Source organism: Suricata suricatta, chromosome 13 (genome assembly GCF_006229205.1).
Source record: "Suricata suricatta isolate VVHF042 chromosome 13, meerkat_22Aug2017_6uvM2_HiC, whole genome shotgun sequence".
NCBI lineage: Eukaryota > Metazoa > Chordata > Mammalia > Carnivora > Herpestidae > Suricata > Suricata suricatta.
This window is the reverse complement of record NC_043712.1, coordinates 73,286,217-73,312,056: the sequence shown is the minus strand read 5'-3', so window position 1 is coordinate 73,312,056 and position 25,840 is coordinate 73,286,217. Positions and strand designations below refer to the sequence as shown.

General features: G+C 42.8%; 1 protein-coding gene across 1 annotated transcript in view; it reads right to left on the bottom strand.

Moving 5' to 3' along the window:
* Nucleotides 1-25,840, bottom strand: part of PRUNE2 (prune homolog 2 with BCH domain) — a 203,298-nt gene that overhangs the window by 32,631 nt on the left and 144,827 nt on the right. The window contains exons 7-8 of the mRNA XM_029920853.1: nt 9,315-9,394; nt 7,128-7,328 (exon numbers count right to left, since the gene is read on the bottom strand). Of these exons, the coding sequence (XP_029776713.1) occupies nt 7,128-7,328; nt 9,315-9,394 (281 nt within the window). The remainder of the gene's footprint in view (nt 1-7,127; nt 7,329-9,314; nt 9,395-25,840) is intronic.

The window sequence follows — 25,840 nt, the reverse complement described above, 5'->3', positions numbered from 1 at the left end:
TTCCTCTGCCTTTTGCCAGTGCCTCTCATCCTACCGAGGACAGAAAGCAGCAACCTTTGGTTGCAGCCCAAGCTCCGCATTCCTGGTGCAAACCAATCCATCTGTGCTGGACTCCCTGTCTGGACTCCTTTCCTGCCTCTTCCTTCCTCTTGGCTGAGGGCCCTTGGGCGTGCATCCTAGCTTCCTTCCTGGGACTCTGCTCTCCATCTGGTCTCCGCGCCCTCGGAGCGCTGGGCACTGATGTGCGCTCGTCTGCAAGGCTCCTGTCCATACACGCTCTGCCCTGCAGCGAGCTCACCCTCCACCAGCCCCTCTTCTTGTCTGGGACTTCCTGGCCTGCTCCAGCTTGACCTGGGTGACCAGTGTGGGGTGACTGTTTTGTGTTCCGCATGCTTTTATCGAGGCTCCCTCGCTTAAAAAAATCTTGTACGCTGTATTCTTTTTTTTCTGGTTAAGAAAATAAAATGCTACTAGAAGTACAAACAGTACAGGCATCGTCCACGAAAACAGTAAAAATCACCAGCCCCACTCTCACTCCTTATTGTTTGCTCTGTATTCTTTTTATTATGTACATGCACACAAGCATTCTTACCCCCGAAATATATGATTGTTCTAGATATTCTACATGTTTTATACATTTGCTTTTATAATGTGCTCCTAATAATATACCATAGGGTTCTTTGCATCTCAGTGAATATCAACCCTGCTCATCTTTTTTTTAAATTTTTTTAAATGTTTTTTATTTATTTTTGAGAGACAGAGAGAGACAGCGTGAGCAGGAGAGGGTCAGAGAGAGAGGGAGACACAGAATCTGAAACAGGCTCCAGTCTCTGAGCTAGCTGTCAGCACAGAGCCTGATGAGGGGCTCGAACCCACGAACTGTGAGATCATGACCTGAGCCGAAGCCAGACACTTAACCGACTGAGCCACCCAGGCGGCCCCCTGCTCATCTTTTTTAATGCTTGTTTATATATTTAGTAATCTCGATACCTAACATGGGGCTCAAATTCACAACCCCGAGATCAAAAGTCACATGCTCCTCCCACTGAGCCAGCCAGGCGCCCCTAAACCCCACTCATTTAATTTTTTTTTAAGTTTATAATTTATTTTGAGAGAGAGAGAGAGAGAGAGAGAGAAAAGAGGAGGGACAAAGAGAGAGGGAAAGAGAGAGAGTCCCAAGCAGGCTCTGTGCTGTTAGCACAGAGCCCAACACAGGGCTCAAACTCACAAACTGTGAGATCATGCATGACCTGAGCTGAAACCAAGAGCTGGATGCTTCACCAGCTGAGCCACCCAGGGGCCCCAAACCCTGCTCATTTTAAAAAGTAGCCCCAGAAGGATGCCTGGCTGGCTCAGTCAGTAGAGCATGTGACTCTTGATCTCAGGGTTGTGAGTTCGAGCCCCACATTGGACATGGAGCCTACTTTAAAAATAAAAAAATTAAAATTAAATAAAAAGTAGCCTTAGGGTGTTCCATCTTGCTGATGTCTTTTAGTTTGTCAATCTCCTTAGTGATGGAACTTTAGTTTTATTCTGTCTTCTTGTTGTTCTTATAGAGACCTTGCTTTAATGAGTATCTTTGTGCAGGCATCTTGCCTCATTTGCGCACATACTGCTGTAAGTTAACTTTCTAACAGTGGAATGCTGGGTCAGACACTATATGCACTTAAAGTTTCTATGGCTATTTTTGCCCTTGAATGTGTCACACCAAAATATACGAGGTGTTGTTTCCTTGCACTATCAAAAACTCTGGAGGATATTAAAGTTTTCACTCTAGACAATTGATGGTAAAACTAGCCTCATTGTCGTTTTTATTTGTATTCCTTTAATTATTAAAGAAGGTGAACATTTTTAGGTGTTTATTAGCTATTTATATTTCTCTTACTGACAGAGAGGCACCTGTAAGGTCCTCTGCCTATTGTGATCCTCACTGATTTGCTGAAGTTCTTTATGTAGATCTTTGTCGTGTTTTGCAATTCATTTCCTGCTTTGTGCTTAGTTTTAATTTTTATTAAAAATTTTTTTAATGCTTATTTATTTTTGAGAGAGAGAGACAGAGCATGAATGGGGGAGGGGCAGAGAGAGAGGGAGACCCAGAATCTGAAACAGGCTCCAGGCTCTGAGCTGTCAGCACAGAGCCCTATGCGGGGGTCAAACCCACAAACCGCGAGATCATGACCTGAGCTGAAGTCGGATGCTTAACCAACTGAGCCACCCAGGTGCCCCGAGTTTTAATTTTTTTAAATGTTTATTTATTTTTGAGAAAGAAAGAGAGAGAATGAGTGGGGAGAGGGGCAGAGAGAGAATGCCAAGCAGGCTCCACACCATCACCACTGAGCCTGATGTGGGGCTCGAACTCACAAACCGTGAGGTCATAACCTGAGCCAAAGTCAGACACTTAACTGACTGATCCACCCAGGCATCCCCCGTGCTTAGCTTTGAAATTGATACTTTTTTCAAATAGAAATTCAGAATTTTTATATAGTTGAATCTGTTCATTTTTGTCTTTATGGTTTTTGATCTTTGTTCCATAGTAAGAAAGGGGAATTCTACCTAAAAGTACATACGGATACAAATACACAAGCCTTTTCCTGCACTTTAGTTTTTTAAACAAGCATTATTACTCATTTTGGCATCGAAGTGTGGACCTTTCTCTGCAATGTTTTTCCTGTTGTTTCAAAGAGTGAGAGCTGACAAGATGCCGACATTTCTTTTCCTTCCCCACCTTTTTCTGGTTGCTATAAATGGGCAAAATACATTATTTAACAGCTGGGCATACAGTAAGGTCTCAGTGTTCATTTCTAAAAGTCAACAGTATAAGCTAGTAAGCAGGGATGGTTTTATTTACTCCCTTCAATTAGCAAGCTCCTCTACACGCTAATTCTTCCCCTTTCCTCTAAATTACCATTCTCCCCCCCCCACCCCAAGCCAGCATTTTCTATTTTCAAAAACCTCAGGACTCCTTGAACTATCCTCAAGGCCTCCAAATTTAACTTGTGGCCTGATGCCCTCTTCACTAGGAAATGCTTGATTTTCTTTGTCTCCCTTCCTCAGTAACCAGCTTTTCTCCCTGATGATGGTTGAAGTCAATTAGGCTCTGGGGAGGGGTCACCTGGAAGATTTTCCTCTGTCTTTTGCGAGATGACTTAGCACACAAGCTCCCGAATGTCCCATGCCGGACAGAAACCGCATGGGACCCACGGTTGGTGAGCAAAATGGACTAGCTACAGGTGGGATTCGCTGTGGCTGACAGCAGGGACGAGCGTCTGGGAAAGGGGAGCAGCTGCCCACACTGTGATGGGACACATTCATGTGCTTTTATGTTACTTTCCTCCTAGGTTCCTGAGTGATGTTTAGTGACCTCATCTCAGCTCCCTTTTCCCAAAACGAACCCCTATTCAGTATGAATACGGTGCCCCAACATTTTTTCCAGATAATCAAGGAGTCCCTTTACTTAACTTCATCATCTACTATCTTCCACTATTTTCAAAGTTGGAGACATGGTTTGAACTTTCTCTCGTTGGAGGAAAGACCTGCAAGTGGCAGGTTTTTAAATAAAGTTTTTTGGTGACAATGAGCAGGCAGGCAGTTTGTTTGATTATGAAACTCAGCACACAAGAGTACTAAGAAAATCATCCTTACGGACCACACCATCTGGCATGGGGTTGCTTGTGGGTAAAACAAAACAAGATTAACACTTATTTTAGTCATGTGTCGTTTATGTGTAGAGTTAAAACACAGCATTGATTTTACAAGTTGGTCACCTGCCAACTTTGAAAATAGTGGAAGATAGTAGGTGATGAAGTTAAGTAAAGGGACTCCTTGATTATCTGGAAAAAATGTTGGGGCACCGTATTCATACTGAAAACTGTTATTAGGGGTTAGTTTTGGGAAAAGGGAGCTTAGATGAGGTCACTAAACGTCACTCAGGAACCTAGGAGGAAAGTAACATAAAAGCACATGAATGTGTCTTACAATATTCTTATCAGAAATATTCAGGCTAAAATTCTTGATCATTTTTCCATTTCCTGTAGGAAATGCTTTTGCTGAGATCCAAATTACGGTAAAAATAACTACGGTGAGTTTGGAAGACTGAAATAGCGTGTCACATTTCTCACCTTTGGATATTTTAAGTTTCTAGGATTAATATATTAAAGCACTTTTTAAAATAAAGAGGCCCAGCTCTCCCTTATTCTGAAAGACTGATCTTCTAAATCCTTTAGGATCTTCATACGTTTAGTATCTATGGCACCTGTAAATATCATGGGAAGTCAAGCTTAATTCTAACAGTCCTTCAAATGGTATTTTCCAACTATCTGGACACAATTATTAAATTTATATAGCAGTGGAGACCGGTTTAATGTTTTTTGAGAATGAGATTCAAAAGTGTTTCATAAGCAAAACCACGTCGTGGGCAAATAATCTGCCAGAAATGTTTGGTTGTCAGCTACCGAATAAAACAGGCAAACGGCAGGAAAGTTCTTCAAGGGCTGGGTAAAGTAAGAGCCCTGAAGTCACGAAAATGGCTAGATAAAAAGGCTTGTAAATGAGCAGGCGGCTAGGTTCTCGGGCTGGGCTTCACGTGTGTCAGCCTCTTCCCCCTCGTGTTCCTTGTCAGCATATTGCGGAAAAGGAGCATGGGCCAGATGTCCTGGACGACAGCTCAGGGAGTGAATGCTGCTCTGACATTTACCAGCTATATGACCCGAGGTGAGTGGCTTAACCCACCTGTGCCTCCCTGTTCTCATCCCAAAATGGGGCACACATGATACCTCCCCATAGACGGACATTCACGGAGCTGAGGATTAAAATACTTGGGATTTACAAAGCACCTAGCACCAATCCTGGTGCATAGTAAGCACTATGAAAAGGTTCATAGAATGAATCACTGACCAAACACTTTGAAACACTGTGCCCTCAAAACTCCAATTGTCTTTAGAATGTATACACTTGGTTCAAAATGCTCACGCCGCAGACCCACAAACGTGCAGCTTTCAAGCATTTACTTGGTATTTTGGGGCTTAAATGCATCGTCTCTCTTATACGGTCTCTCATCTACATCTGCATGTTTATAAAATAAAGCTCTTCAGACGCGTTCTGTGTTTTCAATGCTTCACGTTCTTGTTTGTTTAAAACGGGGTCTGGACATACATCTCTCATTTGAAAATCAAAGTGGGCTTTAAAAGTCAACTTACATTAAAATTCTGTCCTTTGAATTTAAGACCTAAATGTAGGGTTGTGGTTGGTAAACTGGTTCTCGCAACAAAACTGTGTCGGTTGAATAAAAGGACCGATGTCAGCAAGTGACAGCTTTAATTACCAGCTTTTTCAGCCACCACCACTCTGCTTGGTGGTTTGGCTATTTATAAAAATAAAAGGTTCAGATGTGGTGTGACACGGAGCTCTATGACAACAGGGAGGTACAGGGGGAGAGAAGGAGGGGCCAGCTCATGCCACAGCTGTCTTCCGTGGGCTCTGAGTCAAGACGTGACTCTCATGCGTGGGAATCTATCAGCAGGAACAGGGCTGGGGCAGCTGGGGTGGGAAGAGTCTCTGACATGCTAGGAAAGAACAGGAACTCAAGCCCTTTCACCTTCTATTTGTGTATTTCAACTTGCAGAGTCAAACACCCAGATGAACTATAGCAATCTGAGAACACAGTAACAATGCAATATAAAATCTCTACGTACACATCAGAAGCTATAGGACAAGTAGCTTAGCCAAGATTTTTTTTTTTTTTAACTTGAGGAAATAATCCTTATCCTTTGTGAAGGCAGGATCTGAATCTGCAGTCATGGTAGGAGTCTCCGGGGGCTCAGCGATCATTGGTGGAATTGCTTAACTCATTTGGTGAATTTCCTAATTCCGTTCTCTTGTGAACGACACTGCTGGGATTAGCATGGCTGCAAGTGTCAGGGCATCGTTTCATTGTGCTATTTCCTTTTTGGCCGTAATAGTTTTCAAAATGCAACCACTGTGGCCAGGATACGCTCACTGTGAATTTCAAGTATTACAAAGTGAGAGAATGCCACCCTGCAAAGCAGAAACGGTGGAATGCCATTTTATAAAGCAAATGCTTTGTGTTTGTATATTTCTTAACAAAGCCGGTTTTACTGAGCAAGAGGAAAGAAATGAGACGTGTTGGTGTTTGAGCCACTAGCTTTTACTTTTCTTCCTTTTTATTCTTCCCCTACCACCTCCAGGTCATCCCTCCTTCCTTCCTGCTTTACTGGACATACAGCCGCAAACCTAATAAAGTCCCTGCTTTTGCAGAGCAGACATGCTAGTGGGATGAGAGAGGCAATAAGTATGAACCACATAGTTAAATGATAGGATTTCAATGACTGACACATGGAAAATAAAATAAGTATGAGGTGGTGGCTCCGTCAGTTAAGCGTCCAACTTCGGTTCAGGTCATGATCTCACAGTTTGTGAGTTCGGGCCTTGGGTTGGGCTCTGTGCTGACAGCTCAGAGCCTGGAACTTGCTTCTGATTTTGTGTCTTCCTCTCTCTCTCTCCCTCCCCTACTCACACTCTGTCTCCCTCTCTCTCAAAAATAAATAAACAGTAATTTAAAAAAATAAGTAGTGAGATAGAAAGTGACTGGCTGTGGGGGGGGGGGGACCACCACCTTTGATTACAGAGGTCAAGAAAGGCCTCTGATAGCATCTGATTAAGATCTGAGTAAAGAGAAGGAGCCAGCTATGGAAGGAACTTCAAGGAAGAACATTCCAGATAGTGGGCCCTTGTACAAAGAAACTAATAAGCTCTAATTTCTCTGCTTCGAATTTTATCTTGCAGATTAAATTCTCTCTCTCTGCAAATCCAGGTCTAATTTTCTTATAACGCAGCATGTAATAATGTTCTTAAAATCCCAGTGCCAAGTGCAAGGACTGCCAAGAGCAAGCATTGAAGAAAGGAACAATGGCCACGTATGACCTCTGTGAACCATACCTGTGCTATATCACACTCTAAACTGTCGATCACAGCTGCCTATGACTCGAGCTGCAGAGAGAAGCTTCTAGAAATCACAGAAAGGAGCCACCAGCAACCAAATGGAATGTTTGTTCCTAGTGCCACTTAAGTCATCTTTCACTTTTCACATAACTTTGGCCTTGGCAACTTACCATGCCCGGTGTACTCAAAAGAATCTGCTTCATCAGGGGTATCAAGTTCATCCACATTGATATCGATTTCATCTGGACTGTCCAGGTTGTCATCAGAGAGAATAGAACCTTCACTTTGGTCCAGAGAAAGATTGATATTTGGAGCCGTGAGTTTGATTCTACGAGGATGAGTGTCATTGAGATCCAGAGAATTGGGAGGCTCTAAAGAAGAAAAAAATGGCAACATCAAGTACTAGACCGTATGCATGGCTGCCAAGGTGGGGTGTGGGCCCCAGTGGAAAACATGTTTAAGGCCCTTAAGGAAAGGCACACCTGCTAAAAATCCTTATATGCCATTTGGATCCCTTTCTTGACCAGCAGCCCTCAGTACTGGCTCGTTCTACCACATCAGCCCTGGCCACATGGACATGAAAAATGGGAGCCATTGCTGAAGGAGCAGAAGACCAGTTTTCAGAACTACCCTGTCTGGGTTTGAGGCCTTGACCCTGCTGTAACGTTGAACTGAATTTTTAAGATGCGTGAGAAAAACAGCTAAGCTTACGTAGATCTCATAATGGTTCATGTAGACATCACCACCGTGGAATGAAGGATATGAACTTTATCTATTCATCTCTTATGTTCATAGTTACTCCCCAGATGCTTCTCTTCAGTTCCTGACAACTCTGGGTATGATCTGTAGTCCTCTTTCTTTGACTGGCTGGCTTGCTTGCTTGCTTGCTTGCTTGCTTGCTTGCTTTTTTAAGTAAAACTGAGGTATCCTCCCAAACTGCATTCTTTGCTCAAGCGGTCACTACCTTGATGCTAATACTGCCTGACATGGGTTCCTGTCACGTAAGTGATAGTCTTCGTATGTTAAGGCTCATGGAAGTAGCTCCCACCGCTCACTGTGATATGCATCTTGCTGCCACTGTGCTTTTCACTTAACAGAAGCAGAGCTAGAGAAGTCATTTTTAACCAAGTCAATCCCAAGTCAATAATAATAGAGAGGTAGCCTAAAGATAGAAATTTTAGGATTCCCTATCACAAGATTTTGAAAGGCCATCTGGTATACCTCTCAATTCTAGAATTCAAACTCTGGTCTTGTCCTAAGGAAGGTGACACTGTTCCTTTTTCACTAAATTTTTTTCTCTGTATACAACATCACGCAAACTGTGTTCTATGTCATGTGTTTATGTCTTATACTTGAAGAAAGTGTCTATTGGCAACAAGTCTGAAAAACACTGGGTCTCTATATTACAGGGATTCTCAGAACAGTGTTCTCCCAAAGAATGTTTTGTGATGATAGGGCCTACACCGTTATTGAGCACCTGAAATGGATCGGGTGCAACTGAAGAGTTGTACTTTCCAGATGTACCTTAAGTTTTAATTAACTTAAATTACCACATGCAGCTAACTGCTACCATAGAGGACAACCAGGCCTTAATATCTGTGTTATTCAAAGTGCACTGTGAACCTTCAAGAGCAGTGTAGACATACAGTAGCTATTAGGCTCATTGGACCCTAGGTAGAACATTTAAAACTAATTACATCACATGACTAGTATTTTGAGAAATGCACTTTAAATACTTGGACAGAAAAACAAAAGAATTGCTTTTTCCTGTTCCGTTCTAGGCTTGGCCGATAACAGTGCTCAGGATCTTGGTGTGATCCTGGAGCTGGTAAAGTGCAAAGGAGTGTCCTCAGTATAAAAGTAAGGGTAGGAAGCAGCTGGAAACTTAAAATTCTCTTTGTATGTGCCTTGAGCTATAAACCTGCGGCGTGGAAGGCCTTTGTTTGTTTGTTTTAGCAATCAGGATATTGGGCTTTCTTGACATTGGATTTTTTAATTTTACATAGTCTGACAGTGAAGTGCAAATCTAGTGAGCCTAGATGCAAGGTAGGATTTGGTATTAGGATATAGGGTAGCCACTTATCACGGGCACAGAAAACACCTGCCGTTCCAGCTATGGCCCAGGAGGGAAGAGGCAGCCCGCACGAGGAAGCATCAGTATGCAAGTCAACCCTGAAATGAACCAAATCGAGCCTAACATCCTCCCCACACACATTTTTTTCCTCTCTCTCTCTCTCTCTCTCTCCACTTTTATCCCTGAAATCACAAGCCGGAGGCCTAGGAAATGGTTCTCTAGCTGAATATGACAATTTGGATACAGAATACTGCTGGAGGAAATGAAGCGACGTCGCTCTCACCAGGCCTCATGTCTGCAGCACTGGGACTCGGCATTCCTTCCTCCAGGGGGACGTCCATGCCTACATCCTCTGACAGCAGTCTGAAAAACAGCAGAGCAGAGCGTGTAAAAAATCGCGTGGGATTTCATTTTCTCTGAAAGGGCAATCCAAAGATTCCAGGGTAACATTTTCACCTCACTTGGAATAAACCCATTGTGGGTACCAAGTCCATGGTAAGTGGCCCCATTGAGAATTAAGACTCTCTGCGGTTCCTGTGACTAACAGCCATGGATCCCGGTTTAACTCTGTGCACACAGGAAGTCGTTTCTCCTACCAGCTCACGTAAGTAAGCACACACCAAGGGAAAAATAAATCAGAAGCAGGAAAAGCAAATAACTAATATACTTAAGGTGGGCATTTAATACTTTTTCAACAAGAGAGGCAACATTTGTGCTTTGGAGTCAAGGTGGGCCTGACTTTGTATAGATCTCTTCCTCTGTGTAAATTTGACCACATTAAACTGCTCTTGGGCAGAGGAAAATATACTCTATTGCTCTCTCTTTATCATTAAACTAGGGATACACCACCTACCTTGTTGAGTTGCTGAAAAGGTAATAATGTCAATATTAATTAAAAGCAATAAGCGTCAAGGGCCTAACATTCCTGAGAAGGTACCAAGTAATGTCAACAGTATTGAGCCCAAGACTGTTTATATGGAAGCCAAGTGTAGAGGAATAGGAAAATCCTGGAGAAAATTGTGACAAATGCATATGCTCTCAAGGACCACTGTTCATAATGAATTCATTCTGACTTATTTTTACCTCCTGTCCCTTGTTCAGTATATCCCCATTTGTCGTGTTAATATAGTTTTCTTCTTCTTTTAAAACAATTTTTTTTAATGTTTATTTGTTTTTGAGGCAGAGACACAGTGTGAGCAGGGGAGAAGCAGAGAGGGAGGGAGGCACAGAATCCAAAGCAGACTCCAGGCTCTGAGCTGTCAGCACAGAGTCCAACGCAGGGCTCAAACTCACAAACCATGAGATCATGACCTGAGCTGAAGTCAGATGCTTAACTGACTGAGCCACCCAGGCGCCCCAATATGTTTTTCTTCTTGATGTCGTCCATGTGACTTCACTCATGTAGGGTGAATCCTCGTGATGTAGGCACTAATCTAAATTTAAACATGATAAACCTTTGTGTTAGCTTTCTAAATTTAATCTCTCCCTCTCAGTTATTGACACTTTTCTCCACATGAATCTGGGTCTACTAAATTTGGAATCTGCTTACCTAGATGATTAATTCTCCAGGACCCAAGTCAAACTTCTTATTGTCAGTAAAGCACTATGGTAAAAACAAAATTCTACGTCTCTAGTGATTACAGTACTTGCTTCATTTATTCAACAAGTATGCAGTGAATATCTCCTCTGCACTGTGGATATAGAGGAACAGAACAGAGGAGCCTCACTCCTGTGGAGATGGGACAATGGGGTTAAAATAGTGACTTTCACCAATAACTCAGTGCTGCTCTCTGAGAGAAGTGAATGTCCACATGCTTGCCCATTAACCCCAAAGAGCCCTTCAAAGAGAACCTCAGGGAGTTTCTTTCTCCACACACTTGCTGAGGCTTCTATCCTATGCCTTCTCCAAAATGAATCCTGTATCTGGGCAGAAAGAGAGTGAGCAAGAGTTTGGTGTGTGAGTCAAAGGCAAAAATATATTGGCAGAACAAGGTAAGTAGTGTCAAATGGAGACGTCCTACTGGGTGGCCGCAAACCAAATTGTCCTGCAACAGAGGTGGGGTAGTGAGCAGAGAAGGCCTGTGCTAGGCCCCGGGTTTGAAAGTCTTGGGACCCAGCGGGATGGTTTTCCATGAGGCGGACCTTTACAGATTTCCTTACAATGATCCCTTGTTATGTGAAGTAATCTGTATGTTTCCTCCTTGACATGACCCTGGAGTACCTGTAAATTACTATTTAAGAGCAATTGGATCCCAATCTTAGTTCTATCCCTCACTGTGTATCACATGACAAATTATCTAATCTTTCTGTGCCTCTGTTTCGACACCAATAAAAGAGGGAGAATGTATGATGCCAAAAAATAACACTAAAAGGAAAAGACGTTACCCTTATTACTGTTGTTCTTCCTGTCATCTATCATAACTGCCTTCTCTATTAGCCTTGAAGCTTCATGAGGACAAGAACAATGTCCGTCTCTACTATTATGTCTCCAGCACTTGGCAGAAGTCAATACCTGATAAATATATGTTGAATTGAATTACCAAGCTTGAAATTACCTAAATGCACATATACATTATTTCCTGTAGTCCTCTATGAGTCAACCTTAAAAGAAAAGAAAACCATCATAGCTGTACGTACTTCACAGAGCACATAAGGGTTCTGGCCTTAGCTCAAAAATAAATATGAGGGCTTTAAAATAAATAGATAGTATCAGTCTCAAATTTTGGTAGGTTTTATTTGGGACAACATGGATGAGCATGAAGGGTATTATGTCAAGTGAAATCAGCCAGAGAAAGAAGATAAATACCATATGATCTCATGTGTGGAATCTTAAAAACCAACCAAACAAACAAACAAACAAAACAAACAAAAAGCAGAAACAGACCCACGAATACACAGAACAAACTGATGGTTGCCAGAGGGGAGGGAATGAGCAAAATGGGTGAAGGGGACTGGGAGACACCGGCTTCCAGTGATGGAAAGGATAAGTCACGGGGATGAAAGGTACAGCACAGGGAATACAGTGGTGTCCTAACAGTGTTGTACAGAGATAGATGGTAGCTACACTTGTGTGAGCACAGCATGACATATAGACGTGTCAGATGTACACCTGAAATTAAGGTGACGTTGTGTGTCAACTATGCTTCCACAAAAAAATTATCTGTAGGTTTTCTTAATGTTTGTAAGTTATGGGAAACATCAGGGAATACTTGAAAGAGTCCCAGATATGAGGTTACAGTTCTGGATTTTAATTCTACATTAGTATTGACAAACTGGTTAGCCCTGAGAAAATTGTCCAACCACCTTCATGATTTTAAATCGAGATAGTAAATACCTACAATCCCAGTGAGTATGGAGAATAAATATAATACATATGTGAGTACTCTGTTAATTATAAAGCATTGACTAAGTTTAAGGGCTTACATTCCCCCATTTTAGACATAATATGAGTGATTTAATTGAAGTATGAGCCATCATTGTGCAAACCATAATTAAGGTTGCTGCAATTTGGGTATTAACCCAGGTGAGAGAAAATTTCAGTGTGGCATAAATCTCCACAGAGCCTATTAGTGCTCTGAACTCACTGATGTTAGTGAATAGAGCCTTTGTCTCAATATTTTTTTGCAACGCAGAGCAGAGATCCTGTTAAGAAGGTGCTAGAAAGCCAGTGGTAGCATGCAGAGGGGGAAGGGAAAACTGAAGGCTGTGGTCAGGGGTGATCAGAAAAGAGGGACTCTCCGACCATGGATATTATAGAAGGTCATTGGGACATTTTAGGAAACCACAGGGATAAAGAAGGAAAGCTGAACCAAAATAGCCTAGAGGCAAAACCCTGAAAGAAAGGCCAAGTTGTGTTCACTGTAAATACTTCAGCCACATTCATGCCTTGGATCGGTAAATATTTATAGAAATGATGTGACCAACCAGAGTTGCTGGCAGTTGAGTAGGATGGAGTCTTAAGATCAATAGTGAATGCCTCTCGGGATCTATTAGGTAACAAATCAGTTCAGCGTGAAGGTAAACATTTTGCCTTATCCATCCATAGCCATACTTAATTTGGGGGTTTCTGTCTACAGAATGGAGCTACCAAAGAGGCTGAGGGGACTGCAAAATAGGAGTGAGACTCTTCTAAGGCTGACCTGTCCACAGATGCTCAGCTCCATGTCTCCATCTAGGGGATGGATGCAGGACTGTTGGTTTGCTGGATGGTTTTCTATTGGTTACTGCTCTCCACTGATTATTTCTGGCTCTTGGCCTTCTGGGCATAGGGCAATAGTGTACTTTCCTGCTCTCTTTTGAAATTAGGGTGGCCAGGTGATTTGTTCTGACCAATGAAATGAGAGCAGAAGTGATAGGTGTCACTTCTGGGCAGAAGAATTAGGTGAGGGTGAGTGTGTAGGTATCATGGGCTGCTTCCCAGCTTGGTGGTTGAGTTGGGATTCTGTGAGGCTGCAGCTTAGTGGTATCAGGAGCTGAGGCCCCTACTAAAGTTCACTGAATAAGTAAAGGAGAAAGGAATTTTTATTGTGGTTTGCCCAAAGATGTGGAGTTTCTTTGTTACCACATCCTAATCTGGCTAATTTGGACTAGTACAGATGGTCTTTATTATTCATTTTGAAAGGAGTATCTGACTCTCACTCTGCTCTAATTTGGGAAATCCATTTCCCACATTCTCCACCTAGGCTTATGGGGATGGCACACATTTTGTCTGGGCTACTCATGCACAAAAGAATATTTTTAACGTTCAGAAGGGCATCAAATGCTTTCAAATATCTTATAAGCGTGAGTATTTACATACCATCTTGATGGTTTTTCCATCAGCACCTGTTAATTTGCTTAATGCTTTTCTTTAAATTGACTTCTTTTCGTTAAGTAAATTTATTTTGAAAGGAAGGTTTGTATCATCAGGTATATATGGAAACTTAAAATCACTTGCCTAAAATAGTCACAGAAATGAAATATAATAAAAATAAAATGATGCTATTAAATTCAAGGTAGAAACCCTAGAGATTTCACTCAAGACTTCCTCTGTTTATAAAAAAGAAATCATGATCTCATGGTCTGTGGGTTCAAGCCCCTCATCAGGCTCATTGCTGTGTCTCCCTCTCTCAGAGCTGTCTCCCTCCTGCTTGTGCTCTCTGTCTCTCAAAAGTAAATAAAGTGTCTGGCAAAGCACACTGCCCTGTATCATTATAAATATTATGCTGCATAAGATAAAGCTCCAAAAAAGCAATGAATACATTTCCAAACTTGAAAGGAAACCAAGGGAAATCCCCAGGTGCCTGAAACAGAGTTTCTCTAGAAAGCTGATGGAAAAGTAGCCCAGAGGATTGTGGACTGGACACAGGCTTTAGGGCTCCACAGAGGAAGTGACCTCCAGGTGCCAGAAGGAAAGCCTAGATCAGAACTTCTAAATAAGGCAGTGGACCTTGAAAATCTGCCTTACTGAAAAAGGGATGGAAGAGAAGAAACTCTAGTCTCTGGCCTTGGAAAGCAAGTCTGCCTGGAATCTTGAGGGGAAAATGAGATGAATGCTGTAAAATTAGATGTGCAACTTGTATGCCTGGCACGTTTCAATTTCTAGTACCTGAAATATGTAGGGAACCCAAGTCAAGAAATTAAAAATAAAATTCATCTAGGACCATTGAAGGCCTAGAGCCCTAGGGTTCCAGAAGATTCAGATGTGAAACCACTTGGGAGTGCTACTTTTACAATCTAGGATTCATTGGAAATTCACTTAGAAGAAAGAAAGATGAGCTCACACCAAAAAAACAAAAGCAACAACAAAAACAAACCCACAATCAAAAAACCCAAACTACAAACTACACGAGGGAAACAACACTATGAGGAACAGCCATCAGATGCAGTAGACAGAAGAGCTAGCAATAAAAGCTGCCCCTGCTGAAAAGGAACAATATGAAAGAGATCATAATGATTAAAGAACAAATTTTCACCCTTTGCTGTATGACAGCACTGAGACTTGGGGCTGTTGGTCATAGCTGGTAGTAGTGTCACTTACCCTGACTAGCCGTGCTGCTTTAAAAAGGAATATCTAAAAATAATAATGCAGAAAATGGGCGCCTGAGTAGCTCAATCGGTTAAGCATCCAGCTTCAGCTCAGGTCATGATCTCACAGTTTGTGGGTTCGAGCCCCGTGTTGGGCTCTGCACTGATAGCTCAAGCTCAAAGGTTGGAGCCTATGTCCAATTCTGTGTCTCCCTGTCTCTCTGTCCCTCCCCTTGTGCTCTCTCTCTGTCTCTCAAAAGTAAATACATAATCATTTTTAAAAATTTTAAAAGTATAATAAGGCAGAAGGGTTAACAATAAGACGACATAAAAATTGTCAAAAAAATATTAACCACAGGAAAGCAAGCATCATAATATTAATATCAAACAAGACAAATTTTAGGCAGAAAAGCATTATTAAGCTTTACAAAAGTTATTATTTCACAATAAAAGAAATAACTCTTCAGAAAATATAATAATCCAGAACCCGTATGCTTTCAACAGCCCCCAAATAAAACAAAAACTGAATATATTATAAGGAAATATTAATTTTGTGTGGGAATATTTAAATATACTTCTCAAGACTTTATAAATCAATCTGAAAAAAGGCATTAAGATACAAATCTGAATGTAATAATATAGTTTGATCTAATAGACAGATCTGTACTCAATATATAAGTACATAATTTTTTTTCAAGCTTACAAAAACTGACTATATAGAATGTCTCATAAAATACCAGAAGTCAATATCACATGTGTCATAATCTCTGACTTCAGGGACCTACATCCAGAAATCAATCATGAGAAGACAATTTGGAAACTGAAAAAACTCATTTGTAAATAACTGACAATAAACTCCTATGAATCAAAATTTGTGAAGGCGGCTAAAGAAATTCCGAAAGGAAGACAAACAGTTTTGAATTCGGATGTTAGAAAATCAAATGGACTGAATTAGTGGAGTTCAACTCAACCCAGGAAGTCAGAAAAAACTGTGCTCTTATTTGGTTCAATGCTATTTTTTTGTTTTGTTTTGTTTTGTTTTTTAACTTTTAAAAATCTTTAATTTTAAGAGAGAGAGAGACAGACAGACAGACAGTAGGGGAGGGGCAGAGAGAGAGAGAGAAATACAGAATCTGAAGCAGGCTCCAGGCTTTGAGCTATCAATAGAGAACCTGATGCGGGGCTCGAACCTATGGACTGCAAGACCACAACCTGAACCAAAGTCAGATGCTCAACTGACTAAGCCACCCAAGGGTCCCTGATTCAATGCTATTTGTATTAAATCTGTGTACCACGTATCGTGATAGATGAATACTAATGGGCGGAACAGTAACATAAGTGGATTCTCCAGTTTGAAAATGGATTCCACATGCGTTAGTTGATTTTGCATTTCTGGGACTTCTCCATAAAGCAGCCAGCACGCAGCAGCATGGCCTGAGTACCAGTCACCTAATGAATGACCACAAACACAAAACTTTTGGACACAAGTAGATGCACCTTTTTAGACCAGGTACAAAAGTAAGCCTATTCTGCATTTTACATCCTTCCAGCATGTCTGAATCTGGAAAGATTTAATTGTTGAAGGATTAGCCTTGCTTGAGATCAGGTTCTTTTTAATAGGAAAAGAGCAGCGAACCAAGATTTGGCGTGTGTGTGCGCGCGCGCACACACACACACACACACACACACATCTAGCATTTCTAGATGGTAATGTTTCCTGACAGGCACAAACACCCAGAAGTAGGCAGCAACCATTTTGAAAACTAATCATTCTTGTAAGATTGGTCACTAAAAAATATAGGTACGTAGAGGTAGGGCAGCAGATAAAGACCTTCATTGTTCTTTAAAAAAATATCAGATGGTTATGCTGTTATTAAAAAAAAATCATTGGGAAAATGATTACATAAAGGGAAAGTTCCTTTATGTCAGAGTTTCTAAAAAGTTCTCCTGGCTTCCTTCTGGTCAAGTAAGAGATATGGCACTGCTGAAGTGGCTTCCTCCAGAAAGGGCAATAAAAGGAAAAAAGAAAAACCAAACAAAACTTTTCATGAGGTACTTGCCTTCCTTTGTTAAGTACAAAAATCAGCCCTTTCAAACCCAACAGTTGGAGGATTGCCGGTTCAGGACTCTTGTCTGATAAAGTAGGCTGCACAAGTTAAGGTGAGAGTGCGTGCCACGCGTGAGCCCCAGGGCACTTCCCGAATTACTCAAGTGGGAGGCAAGCCAGAGGCTGCCCTGGGTTTCACTCCACTAAGCCCGCTGATCCCCAGGAAAGGAAGGGAGCGTAGGTCCCACAACAGGAAACTGGGTTTGAGCCCATAAAATGAGGCTCTTGGCAACAATTAGCTTCTCAGCTGGGCTTCTATCCTAGAACAGATAAGCGCTGTGGCCCTTAGGGACCAGCCAGCCGAGGCAGATAAGAAAGGGGTGGTGACAGGGAAAGTGGATGACAAAGTAAAAGAGACAAACACAGGGCACTCGCCCAGACACCAACTTCTCTGGAGACTTTGCAGAAACCACACACTGTGTCATCTTTTCTCAGGTTCTCAGAGGAGAGGGACACAACACGGTCTCCTTACCCAGTGTCAGATTCTAAAACTCTGCAGGGAGCAAAGGTTACCTGTGGTCTCAATGGCCCTTGGATAAGTTCTTGAATTGTTCCCTAAATTATAACACAGGTGGCTGAAATCCTTTGTGTGTAAAATCCTTTAGGATAAATCTTATGAATGCTACAGACTGAGAGACACTGAGCAGGAACAGACAGCCTTACTATCCCGTCCTACCATTTGCTTTTAACAATAAGCAAATCATTTGCAACCATTTGCAGTTAGTAACAATGAAATCATAGGCTGATATTGGAGATGCGTGAAGAATTCCATCTCTCGCCCATGAGGGTTTTATGCTCTTTTCTCTTCATGTGTTTTCTAAGACCTTAATACATATCAAGCATTTGTGTATTGTTGAGAAGATTAAATTAAGTGGCATCTCACCCTGGGGATGGGCCCGCAGTTGTTTATTAGGGAGTTCACAGTCCACAGCTTGAATTACTCTTAGGCATCTCCAACGCAACATGCACAAAATGGTATCCAGAACCTTCCTCCCCACAGATCAGCTACATCCTATATTCTCTGGGGTGGTTTTAAAAAATGTCCACAAATTCTTTGACACTCTTTGCAAAAGTGGAAGCCTAATTTCCCTTCCCGTAATGGATGGAGTTTAGTGACTTGTTTCTAAAGAACAGAATGAAGTAGAAGTGACCATGTGTGACGTCTGAGACTGGGTCCTAATAAGGAGCATGGCTTCCTCTCTGCTTTTTCTCGGATCATTCACTGGGAGAGGTCTGCTGCCGTGTTGTAAGGACACTCAAGCCACCCTATGGAGATATCCACGGGGTGAAGAACTGAGCCTTCTAGTTCAAATCCAGGAAGGAACTGAGGTGGCCTGCCAATGGCCATGTGAGTGACCCACCTTGGAAGAAGTTCCTCCAGTCCCCATCAAGCCTTTGAATGAGCATGGTCCTAGCTGACCTCTTGGCCACAACTTCCTAAGAGACCCTGAATCAGAACCACCTAGTTGATCACACTCTTGAATTTCTGACACACAGAAACTGTGAAAGAGTAATATTTGTTGTGTGACGTTGCTAAATGTTGAGATACTTTACTATCCAGCAATAGCAAGCTTCTACACTCCGTATCCCAGTGAATGTCTCTAGCTAGGACCTGAGCACCCACATCTCCAAACTGGCATTCATTCCTACTTCCCCTTCTTGTCTAACCATTTCTGCCCAATCCAGTTGACCGTCCAGTCCCTTGGCTTCGCCTCACCTCTCCTGTCTATTCTCACTGCTAAGGCCACTGACACCAATGTGTAAATGCTCAAGTCCATTGCTTCCTTGCAGAAACCTGTTTCCCCCCTTCTTTTTCTGATTTTATTCCCCACACCCTCCAGATCAGTAACTGTATATCCCTCCTAATCCAACTTTCTTGTTGAAATCCCTTCAGTGTTCCCCATCGCCTGAAGGGAAGGGTCATGAGGTCTTCCTGGTCTGTCCCCTGTCCCCGTGCCAATCTAGAGCTTCCTCTCTGCCCACTCCCTACTTGGCCCTACTAATCGTGCTCATTTTCTATTACTCGGTTTGGACATCTCAGTAACTGATCTCACCCCCAATGCGTACAGATGGGTCAGGTTCCATACTCTCCAGTGCTCACTTCAAATTGGATATTTTTCATACTTTTTAATCACCTATTGATAACTTGTCTACTCTCCCACCCTGCACACCTTCTCAGTCCTATTCCTCCCTCCACACAGGCAAAAAATTCCATGTGGTGCTTAGCATAGAGCCTAGCATGCAGTGGAGATGAAGAAATAACTATTGAATAAACGCCTTTAGATGTGAAGGCTCCCGCTCTTCCAGTGAGGTGTTCCTCACAGTGTCTCACCACATCCAGGAACTTGATCCCCAAAATTCTCTCTCTTTTTTTTATTTTATTTTTGAGAGACAGAGAGAAGCAGCACGAGCAGGAGAGGGTAGAGAGAGAGGGAGACACAGAATCTGAAGCAGGCTCCAGGCTCCAAGCTGTCAGCACAGAGCCTGACGTGGGGCATGAACCCACGGACCATGAGATCATGACCTGAGCCAAAGCCGGACGCTCAACCGACTGAGCCACCCAGGTGCCCCTGATCCCCCCAATTCTCTACCGACAAATTACTTTTGTTAACAAGTTAAGCTTCCTTTATTTTTTTAATGTTTATTTATTTATTTGTTTTGAGAGAGAGGCAGAGAGTGAGCAGGGGTGGGACAGAGAGAGAGAGGGAGTCACAGAATCTGAAGCAGAATCCAGGCTCTGAGCTGTCAGCACAGAGCCCGATGAAGGGCTCTAACCCACGGACTGTGAGATCATGGCCTGAGCCAAAGTTGGATGCTTAACTGACTGAACCACCCAGGTGCCTTTAAGCTTTCTTTAAAACAATTTAGGAATGTTAGTTGAGTCTTACAGAAATGATATTATAAAGAAGCAATTGCTCTAAACATAATTAGGTAAAATTCACCTGGTAGAGTTGACTGAGCCCTCTACCCCTACCTCTCTGAGGCGCCTGTGTGACTCAGTTGGTTGAGCATCCAACTCTTGATTTCGACTCAGGTCACAATCCCAGGATTGTGGGATCGAGCCCTGCATTAGGTTCTGTGCTGAACATGGAGCCTGCTTGGGATTCTCTTTCTCTCTGTCTCTCTCTCTCTGCCCCTCTCCCTGCTCACATGCTCTCTTTCTCTCTAAAATAAAAAAAAGATAAATAACTAAAATAAAACATTTAAAAGCTCCTTCCTTATATTAGGAACGTGTGAGGGTGGGCGTGGCTAAGCAACAGAGTGGTTCTCACGAAGGAGGGGGAGGAGATACAGATTCTTCAGACTTGAACCCAGTCTTCAGTCCTGGGGACAACAGCTTCTGCAGATGGCCAAGCGATGGCATGTGGCACAGGCTCCTACAGTCTGGCCCCCACACCCCAGACCTCGCCAGCTCTGCACCACCCAGAATTTACCCTTTGTGGGGACCTCCCTGGCCTCCCCTTGCCTAAGGAGCTACGCTCACAGGGGTTCTTCTCTGGGACAGTGCAACACAATGGCTGCACTGACTTAATTTTACTTCCTTTCCCTGAGACATTCATTCACACTCAGCCACCAGAAATATGAACAGCGGTTTCCGCAGATATTTTTCCAACTGCTGCTCCAGCAATTATATCTGCTGATGCACAGGGTGTGGTAGAGGATTGGGGCCTGACTTCTCTAGAGCTGGGCTCAGCACGGTTTTTCTGGAAAGGGCCAGATATGAAATACATTAGGCTTCGCAGGCCACACGCTCTCTGTGGAGACTAGTCAACAAGGTGGTAGCCCCCAAACAGCCCTAAAGAATATGTAAATGAAGGGGGTGTGGCTGTGTGCCAATAAAGCTTTAGGTACAAAATTGGGTGGCAGACTGGCCTTGACCTGGAGGCTAGTGTGCGTGAAAACACCTTGGGTACAATTTCAGTTCTCAAAGTTGGATACGTATATTTTTAAAAACGGTGAAGCTTTCACATTTTGTGCGAGTGGCACCCCCAAACACGGTGGTGTGAGAATAAAGAGCTTAAGCTGAGGTCGAGTTTGGAGGTTTCTTTACCAAAATGTTAAACGCAGATAGCTTTTGACCAGCTAGTCCAATTATAAGAAGATAATGATACATGTGAAAAGATGTTTACTGTAATAAAAGAACCCAGGTTTTTCTGAGGAGTATGAATTTGATGGTACAAACACAGAATAGCGGAAAGTTTCTCTAATGACTGCTATCCCAAATGTACTATTTTCATCTCCTTTCCCCACTTTTTTTTTATCTTGTCACTTTCAGTTGTTAAAATCCAATTCCGTCTGGAACTGCTAATTTCTCAACGTAAAATCCAATTTCCTTCACTTTCCTAGTGGTACTGGCCAAAGCGGGGCCTCAGGGAGCTCAGGATAGGAAGGGCTCTTCCCTCCCTCCTTCTATTTAGCGTAGATCCAGAGAAGGGGCTGGGTGGGTGGGTGTGGTGGGGGCTGGGAAAGGCCGGGCTGTATTTTCACTTCCATACGTCTTGTCTTCCCAGCCTGGATTCTGGGAGGCAGCTCAGTTCTCCTTAACCCCCAGCCTCTGCTCCTTTGCTTGAGCTCCTTGAGAGTCCAGGGGGTCTCCCCAGTGCCCCTCCTCTGGTACCGGGGACCCGGCTTGACTCCACACTCACTAGGTCCTCAGTTCCTGACATGGCCTCTGGCTGGGGCCTTCTCACTTTGGGTGGCGTATTAGTCTGCTGGGGAGTCTGCCCTAACACAGACCCCGGGCGTGGGAGCCTTAAACAACAGAATTCTCACAACTCTGGAAACTACAAGTCCAAGAGCAAGCTGTCAGCAGGGTTAGTTTCTTTCAAGGCCTCCCTCCTTCACTTGGAGATGGCCACTTTCTCCCTGTGTCTTCCCCTGGTCTATATGGGGTGCTATAAAAATGACTCAAGTCCACTATTATCTGTAGGGTCACTGTATACACAGGATTCCCATGCCACTCTACCCCATCGTACTGTGGTAGTGCAGGCCACCCCCTGCCACCTTCCTCCGGACACACACACAAATCCATTGCCTATGTAGACATCCAGCTGGGAGTGGGATGAATACCGTGGAAGGTATTCTGAGTCTTTACCCATGACTCCCTTTGAGCAACCTTCACATGGCTCTGGAGGGGCAGAGAAAGACTAACTGCACCAATCCTAACCAGCAAAGACTCTTGGAAATTCCTTCACTCTCCTTTTCCTTGATCCTCTGCTCATATAGGCTGGGGTGATGGTTGAGTTTGGCAAAAAGTGGGTCACCTTGTAGGAGGCCTTGGGAGAAGCATCCAACCCAACCATTGACAGCAACTTGCCTTCACTTCCATTGTGGTATGGAGTCCTTTGCACCACTGTGCCCTTAGCCTTGGACCCAAATGGTCCATTCACGGACTACAGGACATTTTCTTCTTGAGTAATTTATTTTTCTTACAAAAAATGTAAGAGATAACCTAAATGCCCATGGATACAAGAGTGATTGAATAGAGCATGAAATTCATTACAATGTGTCAATGCAAAAAATATACCAAATGTATTGACATGAAACAGCATCTCAGATATATTTAATAAAGAAATTAAATCACAATCTGGTATGTTTAGAATGATAGTATTTGTACAAAGTTATGCACATTTATACATATTTTTAGGCACAGATAATGTCTAGAAGGAATAGAAATATACTATTAATAGCAGTTACCCATATGGAGTAGGTATGGAGGAAAAAGGCCTTTTGCTTTTTATTCATTTACTTTTCTGTGTTGTTGCCATTTTAAAACATAAGCATGTGCTGCATTCTAAAACAAATAGGTAATTTAAGTATAATTAGATTCTATAAGAGTTTCTAGAAATCTTCTCTTGGGCAAAGTCAAGTTAACACCAGAAAAATTAAGGGCTCAGTAATTTCAGCTGTTTATCAGGAGCATTACTATGCTGTCACATCCCACGGCCGTATTAGCAGGGATCTTAACGTTTTCCAAAATAAAGTGTAGGAAGCAGTCGGCACAAACCAAAACATGAAACGTCAGCATCACCGAGGAAAGGCAGAGAAGCCCAGCCTCCAATCCACCCACCATGACAGGGCTGCTGCCAGCCCCTCTGGCCACACGTCTTATCATATTCATTCATCTTCACAAGTATTTCTGAAGGTCTGAGCTGTGAAAGCGGTAGGAATATTAAAGTCAGTAATGCAATGCCACTGCCTGCTTTTCACGGCAATGCTGATTCACCTTTTGCAGTGGCTCGTCTTCAATTTATCTGATGCTACCCTCTTTTACAGTCTCTCTGAATTCTACCTTTTGACAGTTTCTCTGTTCCAGCTGTCTAGTCTTTGACTTTGGCTCCTTTTACTGTTTCTGTGTTTATTTCCATAGGTTTATGGCTTCTTGTGTTTTAGTCTTGCATCTTGTTTCTTTCAAAAGAATTTTTCCGGGGCGCCTGGGTGGCTCAGTCAGTTGAGCGGCAGACTTTGGCTCAGGTCACCATCTCACGGTTCGTGACTTTGAGCCCCGCACCACGCTCTGTGCTGACAGCTCAGAGCCTGGAGCCTGTTTCAGATTCTGTCTCCCTCTCTCTCTTCCCCTCCCTGGCTCTCACTGTCTCTCTCTCAAAAGTAAATAAACATTAAAAAAAATCTCCCCCTATTTTTGTTTCTGAACATTCCACGATTTCTTTTAGGTTCCTCTTTTCCTTAAACAAAAAGAAAAAATTTGATTCCACGTAGCATTTTTCTGCCTCCAAAAGTCTTTATATTTTTGAAATTAACATTGTTTTTGGGTAGCGTCCCTTCAAGTCATTGCTATTTGTTTCTGGTTCTCAAATGAAGAAACTGAGGCAGAGATCAGAAATATTTCCTTCTGAAGCGCCAGCCAGCAGTGTGTTCCCATAGAATCCCAGGAGTGCCAAGGGCACCCCGACAGCCTGCACCCAGCGGGTATTTGTTGAATTAAATACATGATGGCTACTCCACCGTCCTGTATTTTTGGTAACACCAGCCCATTGTTATTTTCTGGATTTCCTTCCTGATGGCTCAATTTTTCCTTGCATAAAGCTCCTTTATCTTTTCATTCCCACCCAGTCACTGGCTGTGAATTAAAATGGAGTCAACTCTCCAATGACCCCAGGAAGCAGGCTGTGGCCAGATACAGGCAGATTTCTGGAATCCATTCCTGCAGTCAGTTCCCCACAAGCTCAGGCCTGAGAGACCGATAGAGACACACACAGAAAGGGACACACAGGTGGGGCGCCTGGGCAGCTCAGTTGGGTGAGTGGCCAACTTTGGCTCAAGTCATGATCTCAGGGTTTGTGAGTTCCAGCCCCGCATTAGGCTCTGTGCTGACAGCTTGGAGCCTGGAGCCTGCTTCGGATTCTGTGTCTCCCTCTCTCTCTGCCCCTCCCCTGATTGCATTCTGTACCTCTTTCTCTCAAAAATAAATAAACATTAAAAGAAAAAGAAAAAGAAATGGACACATAGGAAGGAATTGTATCTGAGCGTTCCAACCTGTCCCAATGGCAAGAGAGACACAGGAGGGATGCTTCCTGTCATTTTTTTTTAAAGCCACCGTTTCCCAAAGCCTGTGCCCAAAGCAGAGTTTCCACAGTCTATACAAAAGGGCTTTGTGCCAGGCTAAGATTGGGAAACACCATATATTATATCCTCCTTTTGAAATTTTATGACACATTCGAACTTGTCATAGACTCTGAGATGTCCTACAAAAATAAATCTGATTTTGTGTACCTCACAAAGGTAAACCAATGAAACTTTCTTTCCTTTTTTTTAAAAAAATTTTTAACATTTCTTTATATTTGAGAGAGAGAGTGTGAGCCAGGGAGAGGTGGAGAGAGAAGGAGACACAGATTCCGAAGCAGGCTCCAGGCTCTGAGCTGCCAGCACAGAGCCCGACATGGGACACGAACTCACGAACCACGAGATCATGACCTGAGCTGAAGTCAGATGCTTAACTGACTGAGCCACGCAGGCGCCCCTCCTTTTTTTTTTTTTTTAATTTTCTCTCTGTCAATATATTAATACAGAACAAAATTTTCGAAGCACAGCTCAGACTTAACCCAGCACGATGTGTGAGCCTTTCCACGTATCTTGGACTGCCTCTACCCAGAGCCAGGCAAATGCAGCCTGAATTGCTCTGTCGTAGTGATTCATCTTCCAGCATAGCAGCTGAGTCAGACAGCCTGCGTTTGAATCCTGGCTCTGACCTTTGGAAGAGTGGGCCTTAATATATATAAATGAAATATTACTCAGCCATAAAAAAAATGACTCCTTGCCAGTTGCAACAACATGGATGGAGCTGGAGAGTATAAATGCTCAGTGAAATAAACCGACCAGAGAAAGACATATACCTTGGACTTCATGCATGTGGAATTTAAGAAACAAAACAAATAAAAAAAAAAAGAGACCAAAAACCAGACTCTTAAATACAGAGCACAAACTAGTGTGACTGTCATAGGGGAGGTGGGTGGGGGGAAGGGCGAGATAGATAAAGGGGACCAAGGGTGCACTTATTGTGATGAGCACTGACTAACCTATGGAATTGTTGAATCATTATATAGCCCATCTGAAACTAATAAACAATGTATGTTAATTATGCTTTGATTTAAAAAAAGGTATGACTTTAGGGGCTCCCAACTGGCTCAGTCAGTTAAGCATCCAACTTCTGCTCAGGTCAGGATCTCACGGTTCGT